This window comes from Aythya fuligula, chromosome 5, assembly GCF_009819795.1.
Source record: "Aythya fuligula isolate bAytFul2 chromosome 5, bAytFul2.pri, whole genome shotgun sequence".
Classification (NCBI taxonomy): Eukaryota; Metazoa; Chordata; class Aves; order Anseriformes; family Anatidae; genus Aythya; species Aythya fuligula.
Window position 1 is genome coordinate 18792302 of NC_045563.1, and position 10845 is coordinate 18803146.

General features: G+C 49.5%; 1 protein-coding gene across 1 annotated transcript; it reads left to right on the forward strand.

Moving 5' to 3' along the window:
- The first annotated feature begins 8555 nt into the window (after window positions 1-8555).
- Window positions 8556-9647, forward strand: LOC116489492 (prolactin-releasing peptide receptor-like). Its single transcript, XM_032187913.1, has one exon. It carries the CDS (start codon window positions 8556-8558, stop codon window positions 9645-9647), a length of 1092 nt encoding a protein of 363 aa, XP_032043804.1.
- The last annotated feature ends 1198 nt before the right edge of the window (window positions 9648-10845 follow it).

Here is a 10845-nt window from a genome sequence, read left to right on the forward strand (position 1 = left end):
GAGGCATGTTCCTCTGTCAGTCCCCTCCCTGAGCAGCACCAACTCTGTTGTCAGAGTTTGTTGTCTTCCAGCGGTGAAATACCAGCTCCACCTACTGGCTTTGGCATGGCCAAGAAAGCCGAATGAGTGCAGGACTGGTGTTTTTGCTGTGTTGTGATGCTGGACACAGGTCAGGAAGAAACACCAGTTTTCCATTTGTGGCTCTTGATTGGTAATGTCAGCACAAGACAGTAAATTAGGTCCTGAAGCATTGCAGCATATTCTTTTCAGGAGAGAATTAGACCTGCCAAAACCTAACTGCTTATAGATTGGCATTTAATTGGAGACTGCATCCCAATCAAGCAATGGATCCAGACCCAGCAATTGGCAGCTTGCTCTGAAGGCTGTCTGACTCGGTCTAACTCAATTGGTGTGTAAACAGCAGGACTAAAAGAACCCATCTATCAGCTTAAGAGCCAAAAGGGTTTAAAAATGCTCCAAGTACACCAAGTATCTAGTTTTAAACTACCTATACTTTTATTACATATAAATACACCACTTGAGTAGCATAATCCTGTGTTGCTCAAGGGGAGAGAAGACAGCCACTGAAGGCACCATATTACAGGTATTCGGACAAACACGCTGGGAGCTTTCATGTGGTCCACCCTTCGGACACAATGAGCTACAGGAAATCAGGCTTGGGCTTGCTCCATACTTAAAGTCATCATAAGAGTAACAGGAACTCATATTTTAATACTTTTGGAAAAAAATAAGCAGCTTAAACTGAGAGTAAATGACAGTCAGGATGTGTGCGGGTAGTGTTGCACTCAGGTGATGCTACACGTGGTTTAACTAGAAAGGACATTATGTGAAGCTGTTATGTGTTATTGTAGGAAAAGAAGACTGTTTAGCTCTCACTCAAATAAACCCTTGCTGATATAAACAACATTTCCACTAGGGATTTTTTTTTAAATTTTTGGCTTATACAGCAACACCAGCCTTCCTACCAGTGGCAATAATTTACATGCTGGGAGATGTGCCAATCTAAATAACAACAACAAAAGACAAGCTGCTGATAACAGCGCAGCAATGGAGAAAAACCATCAGTAGGCATGGGCAGGCCCACAGCAGCACTGTCTGAAAGCAGTGTGTTCAGGCTGTGACTTATCAGCAGAGAGGTACTATCAAATAGGGAGGGTGATATTTTAGCGTGTGGGAAACCAGTGATCACAAGTGCAGTGTTAGCTCCCCAGCTCTGTGCCTTTTAATGACAATTCTCCCTTATCTCAGCATGAAACAGCCTCTCCATACCCCCTGAAGCCTTCCAGAGGTATGGATCACACCAGCATTGTAACACATCATCATCATCCAGCTGCCAGTAATTTGTTCTCAAGATGGGGCAGAATAAAGTTAAAAAAGGGGAATCTAAGACAATATGACTGCAGTTTGTCAGAGCAGAGCGAGAACCATTTCTGCTTAATATCACCAACCAAAACAACAGACAAGCTAAAGAAGCACAATGGGCAGCGTGCAGGAAGAAGGAAGGAGGCTGAAAACCAAGTTTCTTAAAGCATCTTTTTGTAAAAAGCAGCACCTAACACAGTGAGTGACAAAAAAAAAAAAAATAATAAAATAAACAGGCAATGGCTGAGGCTGATTAGCATCTCTGTGGAATATAATTTGCTGTAAACATTTGTTACACACACCTATCGAGCACAAGCCCACGCACAAATTCAGCATATCACCAAGGCCAGGGTTCACCAGCATCTACAAGAAATTGGGGATGGAAAGCTGCTGGCAGCCTGATCCTCCTGCAGCTGCTCTTCCTGAGAACTCCCACCCACCAATACGGGGAAAAGGAGTAGCTCACGGTGTGCTTAAACGGAGGAAATCAATCCAGAGCATGAGCTGGCAGCGCCGCGTAATGATGCTAAGAATATGCTGCTCCTCTGTAATTGACAGGCTGTCTAGGATTTTGAGCTGAGAGAGCCTGCAGCCTGCCACGGGAGGAAGGACCATGCTGTGACTGCTGCTTCGTAGACAGGTGGCCAAGGTGGATGTGCCCCAAAGTGGCTTTGTGTGGTCCCTCTGGGGAGATGCTGAGCACCACCAGCTCCCACAACCCACAGCTGTTTCTAAAAGATGACCCCAGCATTTAAAAACGGGGTCGGAAACCACAAACTCAAATCCCTGATCATCACCCGTGCAGGGTAGAATGGGCACTGGGATGCCATTGCAAGGTGCCTCAAGCAGCATAGCCAGACGGCAGACAAGGAATGAGCAGGGCAGGATGGAGCTCCTGAAATCATCTTAAAATCCACCTGTCTGGCTTCCTGTACCCACTCAGGGCCAAAAAATTCCTGGCATGGGGCAATACAAGCTCTGGAATAAGCAATCCCTCCTCTAGCCCCTTTGAAAGGATGAGGATTAGGTCAGAAAAGACTTCCCCAGGATGAGGCTGTGCAGGGGGAAGTGCTTTGCTGCCCAGACTGGGGTGAAGCCTCGGCTGGCCTGAGGTGGGCTAGTTCCAGCCCAGCCAGCAAAAATTTATTATTTTGCTGTCATTTTCAAGCCACATCTCTCATCTAAAATGATCTTTTAAGAGCCTTCTGCTTTCCTTATCAGATTGTTCTGCTGTTTAAAATTAACAGCAGCTCTTGGCCAGTCTGCAATATGGAAACAAAGATTATTTTCTTCCTGCTGGTTATTTGGTGGAGATGAGTGCTCTCCTTTAAAGTCAGCTCTCGGCCAGTTTTAATAACACCAACCCACATTCATCAGATCGAGACAAATTAACAGCCTTCTCCTGCCCAAAGTCATCTTTTTGCAGAGCAACTTCTAGGACCACTCTGAGAATTTCCATTCGTGTTACCAACCAGACATTTCCATCCGATAATGATTATTATTTTTAATTTCTCCTCATTTCACTAAACCATGGAGATGAAGAGATCGTTCATGGGGAATCAGAAACTTCTGAAGATGAGGGAGCTGCTGGGAAGCGACCTGCTTTGGGGCTGGCACCCAGATCCCCAGCAGGTTAAATAACAAGCAGCCCTGCTATGCTACGCTCCCTTACCATGGGGCACACAGGGATTGGCACTTCTGACTTTGAAGAGAAACAAAGATTTGGTTTTCCTTCCTTCTTCCCCCCCCCCCCCCCCCCCCCCCCCCCCCCCCCCGGAACAAAACCTGCAAAGCCAGGATGGTTTCTGGGTGCTGGTTGCCCTTGTTCAGGGTCAGCAGAGCAAAGAAGTGGCACAGATGGTGTTTGCTCCTTCTCCTGAGCCTTCACGTGCTCACCCAGCCAGGGACAGGGCTGCAGGGATGTGTAGAGCAAATATAAAAGCCCACATCAGCTCCTTATGGAGGTTCATGCTTTTCACAATCCCCTGTCCTGCAGTAAGTGATTGGAAGTGCTGGACACCCGCTGTGAACTCAGCCACGTGGGCTTTTTTGCAGCTTTTTTCCCCTGCACTTCCCAATGTTTTTAGCTTTGTTTTTGTCCAATGTGGGATGCTCTGAGATGAAGCTCTTCACCATCCAGCTGAAAATAGAGTTTAACTCCATCCTCCCCCAGAGCACAAACACAAATCCCCTTGGCCATCTCCTCCTGCCATTCCCCAGGTAAATCACCAAGCCACTCAGATTTGCCAAGTCCTCCAAGTGAAGGACCAACCCAAATTCGCTCCTGAAGCCAGCCAGCAGCAGAAAGGCCATTGCCAGGGTAACAAGCAGCCTCTCAAGTGATTTTGGGGCACTTTTGGGCCAGGAAGAAGTTTTTTGGCAGCTGCATCACCGCAGGCTCCCCCTGCATAGCAAGGAACCAAAGCATGTGGCCACCACCAGGCCCATCCGAGCACCAGCCGGCCCTCCGGGTCAGCAGCCCTGCTCTCCCCAGGCTTAATTTCAGCTCATTACCACTGAGCTTGTCATAACACTATTGCATAAGACAAGGGATACACGGTAATCACTGCAGTCAGAGGACATCGACACCGTTGTTTGCCTCTCAGCAGCTATCAAGTCTTTTTAGACATCTTTAGTTGTGAACTTGATCCCACAACTGAAATTGATACTGAAGCAATACCCAGTCCCTCTCCTTTTAATTGCATGATGTAACTACAGTGTGGTAATAAATACCCATTAAGGCTAATTTCTCCCCAGCCCCTGTTTGTAAGATCTTTACCCACACATCGTTTCACCAAGATGAAATTATCTGGGAATCATTTCCAAAATGAAAATCCAAGTGCAAAACCCCTTTCTTGCAGAGAAATAAACAGATTTCAAAGGCATTGCCAACATAAAGCTGGGAAGAAAGCAGAAAGAAGGGGCAGCAGAAGTTTAAGCCTTGCTCTTTGATCCTCCACTCCTTCAACAGCTTAAATCTGTTGAGCACCTCCCTTGCCAGCCTTAAGCAAGGAAGCTGGGCTTCATGAAGGCTACGAGCTCAGAGCTTGATTCCTGCCATGTATTTTTCCTCCTATTTTAAGCTTATTTCTCCTTTTATTTTAGGCTTTCCTTACAGCAGGATATCCCCACACCCACTCCCTGAACCTCCTCCAGCACTGCAGCTGAAGTTTGACAAGCAGGGGGAGAGCTACAAAGTGCATGGCTGCAGATAGCTCCTAGTGGGAATAAAATGGGGGTTTTTGTGAATTTTGGGGGTTTTGTGAGTACTCACATTTTTGTGTGATCTCTCCTTGCTTCTGTGCTCTGTAGGAGCAGCTTCATTGACCTCTTCTAGCAGCTCAAAAACCCCTTTGCACAACACCAGGGCTATGAAAACCCTCTCATCACCAACCACAGCTCCTCTAACATTTCCCCTCCCCCCCCCCCCCCCCCCAAAAAAAAAACAAACAAAAAAACCCAGAACATCCCCATTTTTAATTTTGGTCTTACTCTAATTTTCATTTTTAAAGCCCTTTCACTGCTAATTTCTAAGTTTAGCAAATCATTTCAGCTCCACCAAACCCTGCCACAACAGAACAACAAAAAGAATGCATTTAACTTGGCTAATTAACTCAAAAAAAAATAAAATCAAACAAACCCACCTCTGCTGTGACCTTTTTATATCTACCTGGGGAATTGGTTCCATCTGCCCCAGCACCTTTGCCTGATTTTGCCACAGCTGAAGCCTCAGCCCTGGCTCCCCTGCAGCTCCCCTGGGTTTAATCTCAATATCTGAGCACAGGGCTCACCTGTGCTGCCTCAAACCTGCCAAAGGAAGGTAAAATCAGTGACAAAAAGGGAAATCTCATTAAAATAGCTTCAACCCTGCTTCAAAGCTGTGTCCACACCTCTAACCTGAGCTGCGCTCTATACAGCAAATTGCATAGGCATAGACTGGATTTAGGAGAGGAGTAATGGTTGTGATTCCAGCCATGTGGATAATGCTTGCCTTTAGTCCCAAATTTTTATTTTTTAAATACCAATTGATTGTGGCTGGATGATATCCTGAGGCCATGCACCCGCCTCTCTCCAAATCCAAGACACAAAACCCAAAGTGAATGGATGTGGGTGGAAATCAATACAACACAGAAATGCCCTCCTGCCATTCCATACCCTCACAGAGTGTGTCTAACATAAAATAAGCTTTTTTTTCCCCCCACAGAAGAAAGCAGAGAGGCCAAAACAGGAGATAAAGAAGATTGTTTACAGCAGTTCATGGCTTAAAAAAGCTGCAACCACTTCCATCACTTTAATAAAAACCTTAGCTTGTCTGTAGTAGTGTTTTAGTGGCTACTTATCCCCCAATTCCAGAATAGCAGGAGATGGAAGAAGAGGCTGCTCTCTCAATACCCCAAGGTATTAATGCGAAGCTACGGAATAAGAAGGGAAGGAAAAGCCCAGATTTCCCAGAAGCATACCTGTTTAAAACTAGCCTAATTCATTTTAAGGATTAAGAGATTCAGGCTTATTTTTTTAAAGGTATTTGTATTGTTTGTAAACACAGGCAGGAGAGAAGAGTCAAGCAAGCTAAATCCAGTCCTGCTTCTTGCATGACTCAAAGCACATTGCAGATGCTTTTTTCAAGTGTTTGTGCAAAGGGCATTTTAGTGATGAAGCTTTTTCTCCACGTTCTTAAAAATGTCGATGTTGAAGTTACCTTGAAGGTAAAAGGCCCATGGATTGTGCAGGTCACCTATTTCTGGTGTGTGCAGCCATGGCTCTGTGATGAGAGGTGGCTCAAAGTGTGCCTGGCGAAAGTTGGTGCTTCAGTGGGAAGAAAAATCGTCACATGCTGACAGTCTTTGACTCCCATTTGGACTGATATGACCCAAACTTGCAGCAATTCTGCTTTATTTTATAGTATCTGCACCCTTTGCTGGCATATGTGCCACAGTTGGGCATCCCTTGACCCATTGCTGGGCTGCTGTCACCCCACAGCTGCCCTTGGCCCATGGTTGGGCTGTCCTTGCCCCCGCTGCTGGGTGTTTATCATCCCACAGTTATCCTTGCCCTGTGGCTGGGCATCCATCGCCTCATGGCTGCCATCACCCCATAGCCACCCTCACCCCATGGATGCCTTCACCCCAGGGCTCGGACATCCTTTCTCCATGGTTGGGTGCCTATTACCCCAACTGTGATTACCCCACAGCTGTTCTTGCCCCATATTTGGGCCATATTCAGTCCTTGGCCCCTCCTGCCCCATGACTGGGCTATCTTTACCCCATGGTTGGGTGTCCACTGACCCATGGCTGGGCCACCCTCACTCCATAGCTGCCATCACCCCACATCACCCCATGGCTGCTCTCGCCCTATGACTAGGTCATTTTTACCTCTTGATTTGGTGTTCATCATCCCACAGCTGTCCTTGCCCCATGGCAGGGCCATACTCATCCCATACTTCGGTGTCCATAAACCCACAATTAGATGTCCATAAACCCATGACTGGGTGCCCATAATCCCACACTTAGCTGCCCACCACCCCATGGCAACACCGCCCCCACCTCACCCTGCCCTCACCCCACAGCTGGGTGCCCATCACCCCACACCAGGACCCCCTCACCCCACAGCTGGGTGCCCACCCCTACCCCACAGCCCTCCTCGCCCCCCTCCCTCCCTCCCTCCCTCCCTCCCTCTCCCCCAGCCGGGGGTCCGTCGGGGAGCTCCGAGTGGTCCCTGTGCCCACCCACCCCATTCCCCCCTTCCCATGGGACCGACCCCCTCTCCCCACAGCCCAGGGGGGTGAGCAGACCATCCCCATGGTACCAGGAATACCCACCCCGCGGGTGGGAACGCCGTGCTCCTCCCCGGCTTTTAATCCCGCTGCTCCGGCACCGCATCGCCACGAAAATAAGGGGCGAGATCGGGGATGGCAGTGGACGGAGGGCTTGCAGTAGACATCAGCCCCTGAACGAAACCCTCTGCCCCATCCTGGCTGAGACAACTGGGGAACAGTGGGGTCCCAGAGGGGCTCCCCGTGCCTGCCCAGGCAGATTGCGGGCGGTAAGTGAGCTCCGGAGCAGGGATCGAGAGCGGACTCAACTCCCACCTCCTTAAGGGACCAAAAAGAATATTTTATTCTTTCAATCGATCATCAGGTTTGCTTCTACTTTCTATCCAGATTTTGTTTTCCAGGGCAGGGTGTGCAGACCCAGTGCTGAACGGCTTGCAGCGTGAAGTAGCAAACTGTAATACCTCTCAGTAAACTCTGATTGGTTATTTAATTAATACCATTTCCACCATCCACAAGGGGTAAGGAGATTTTTTCAGGTCCTGGTGAGGGGAACAGAAAGGTAAATTTGACAGCGTGGGGTTCTGGGGGTTAATTCTGCATTTTCCTGCACTTTCTGCTATAATAGATTTGCCTCCCCCTGCACTGTGCTGCCGTCAGGAGTTTTTTGGGGCTGCTGGGGACAGCAGCCACGCACTCCATCCCGCCGCCGTCGCTGCAAGGAGAAAGCAACCCGGGGAAGGAGACGACAAAGTGCCATAGGTAATTAGCCAAAGTGATGGGGAAAGGGTGAGAGGGAGGACTGAGCACAGGGGTGGAGTGAGCAGGATGCTGCGAGACGTCTCAGCCAGAGCAGCGACGGGAAGGTGATGGGGGAAATATACAATTTTCCTGGGGGAAATACCCAAGGGGACGAGATAAGGGGATGAGGGAGAGGTGGGGAGGAGATAAGGGGATGGGGGAGAGGTGGGAGACATCCCTCCTGTTGAGCGGGGTGGCTGGAGGCTGGCAGGTGAATCACTAAGAGCAAGAAGAAATGCAGGAGCACCTCTTTTTCCCCACTGCATGTCAGCACAGCTCCGGGCTACTTTCCATGCAGCATCCCCAGCCGCTGCCCCCAGGCTGGCTGCTCCCTGCAGAAGCACAGCCGCTGTTTAACCTCTTCCTAGCCAAGTTCCCATTTTCCCCACACCAAAGCTTGGATTTGTCTGCCCCTGTTCACTCTCTAAAAAAACCAACACTGCTAGTGAGGGCTGGAAAAGAGGATCTAGACCTTGGGGACAGACCTTGGTTCTTCTGGGTATAAGAACCTCAGCACTTTTCTTTTCTGTTCAGGGCTAATTTTCTGGTCTCTGCCCGACTCCAAGGCAGGGAGGAGAAGCAGAGCTGGTCCCACCTCAGCATGGCTCACAGCCAGCTCCCGAATGACTCCTGGCAGAATGGCTCAGCCCCTCTCTTCACTGGCCTTGACCTCCTCCTGGAGCTCAAACCACTCTTCATCCCACTCTACGCCACCCTGGTGGCCGTGGCATGCACAGGGAACCTCTTCCTCATCCTCCTCATCGCTCTCACCAAGAAGCTGCACTGCACCACCAATTTCCTGATAGGGAACCTGGCCGCAGCTGACTTCATCATGTGCCTGGCCTGCGTCCCGCTGACCGTCTCCTACGCCTTCGAGGTGCGGGGCTGGCTCTTTGGGATGTTCATGTGTTACTTCGTCACCTTGATGCAGGCTGCCACCGTCTTCGTCTCGGTGCTGTCCCTCACTGCCATTGCTGTCGACCGGTATGTTGTTGTGGCGTACCCCATCCGCCGGAGGATCAGCCGCAAGTCCTGCATCTGCATCGTGGCCTGCATCTGGTTGCTCTCCATCATGGCCTCTGTCCCCACCTCCCTGCACACCCAGTACTTGGATCTCAACACCATTGGCCATGACATGATCATCTGTGAAGAGTTTTGGAAGCATGAGGAGAGGGAGAGGCTGCTGTACTCGTGCTTGATGCTTCTCCTGTCCTACATGCTCCCACTGTTGGCCGTGTCAGTCTCCTTCTGTGCCATTACCTACCACCTGCGGAGAAGGAACATCCCGGGTGCTGCCTACCCCTGCCAAGACAAATGGACCAAAACCAAGCAGAAAACCTTCCGCGTGCTCACCGTCTCGGTGGTGTGCTTCGCGATCTGCTGGCTGCCCCTCCAGGTGGTGAACTTCATCAGAGACATCGATGAGGAGTTCACCATCTTGGACAAGAGGTACGTGAACGTCATCCAGGTGTCGTGCCACTTGATCGCCATGAGCTCTGCCTGCTACAACCCCTTCATCTACGCCTCCCTCCACGACAAGTTCCGCTTCCACCTCAGCAGCTACTTCTACCGCAAGAAGAAGAGCTCCAGCATCGTGTCCTGCAAGGCCTCGCGATTCAACACCTGCTCCACGCTGGCAGATGCTCCAGCTGGGGTCTCGGATAAGATAGCTTTGCAGACCAGGTTCTCTTAGCTGAAGTTCCCCAAAAGACTTACTTGCTCTCAGATCTGGCGTACACTTTGCTTTAGGCTGGACATAGGAGCTGGTTGTGGTGGTTTGTTGCTGTTCCCAGAAGGTCTCTTGTGCCTGGCAAGGAGCAAGCACAAGGCAAGCAGCAGATGGGATGGGTGTCTTCAAGGAGCAGCTCCTCTGAGCAGCTCAAGGATGTTTCCTTCTTGGCAGCAAAGCAAAATGGTGCAACAACAACCACCACAGCCATGCAAAGGTGGAGCAGTCCTTAGCAGGACTTGCCTGCTAGCCCTTGTGCAGACACACAGGACCTCGGGTAGGTGTTTCCGTCAGGCACAGCTAGAGAGAAGCAAGTGTCAATGAAACAGTGGTTGCTTGCCTGTTGGAACAGAATAATGTACGTATATCCAGGTGAATGACTGGACACATAACCAGTCTGATATAGTGTTCTAAGCCTCAGTTTTCAGAAATGCCTACGCATCAACACATCCAGAGTCTGCCTCAATGTTTGCCATTGCTCCATGTGCCAAGGAGAAGTGCTGGGTTGTGCAGTGCAGTTGGGTATGGGATCTATACCCTGTATCTCCAATCACAGCTGGCTATAGTAGGTCGCTGGTGTTGTATCCAGCACAAAGACCTCTCCTCATGGTGTATTCAGGGGTGGATCAGCTTCTCAGCAAAGTGTTGGGTGCATTTAATACACGTTGGGTGCATTTAAACAAGTCTTTGGGCTGTACATCTTCATTTTGCGGGATAAAAATTGTTCCTAAGCAACAGATAGCATTTTCTGACTCTGGAGGAGCACCAGCTCTCGCAGGTAGCAGTTAAATAGCTGTGCATTTTTTTTCCTTTTGTTTAAATTGCAGTCCATTGGTGAAAGGACAATATACAGCCAGAAACACACATTCTTCTGTCAGCGAGGATATGGGTACATGTGGCTACCTGTAGCAGATGGCTTGTTTTGAACGGGGGGAAGACTTCCATAATGTACTTGTCCTTCTGAAGGAGTCATCTGTGTAACCTCACTTGGAGGTCCCCATTTCTCAAGTCATCAGTGTGCAGCCAAACAAGGCAGATGTAGCCGGGGCACATCAGTAAGCTTCAGGCAGTTCTTCATAGACAGGTAGGGCTCAAGGGAATGGGCTGGTTGGTGAGTACAATGTCAGTTTGTGTGCTTGCTGGGGAAGAAGTTTTTATCCCT

Excerpts from the sequence above, each read along its gene's own strand:
- LOC116489492 (XM_032187913.1), top strand. The coding sequence starts at position 8,556 with ATGGCTCACAGCCAGCTCCCGAATGACTCCTGGCAGAATGGCTCAGCC.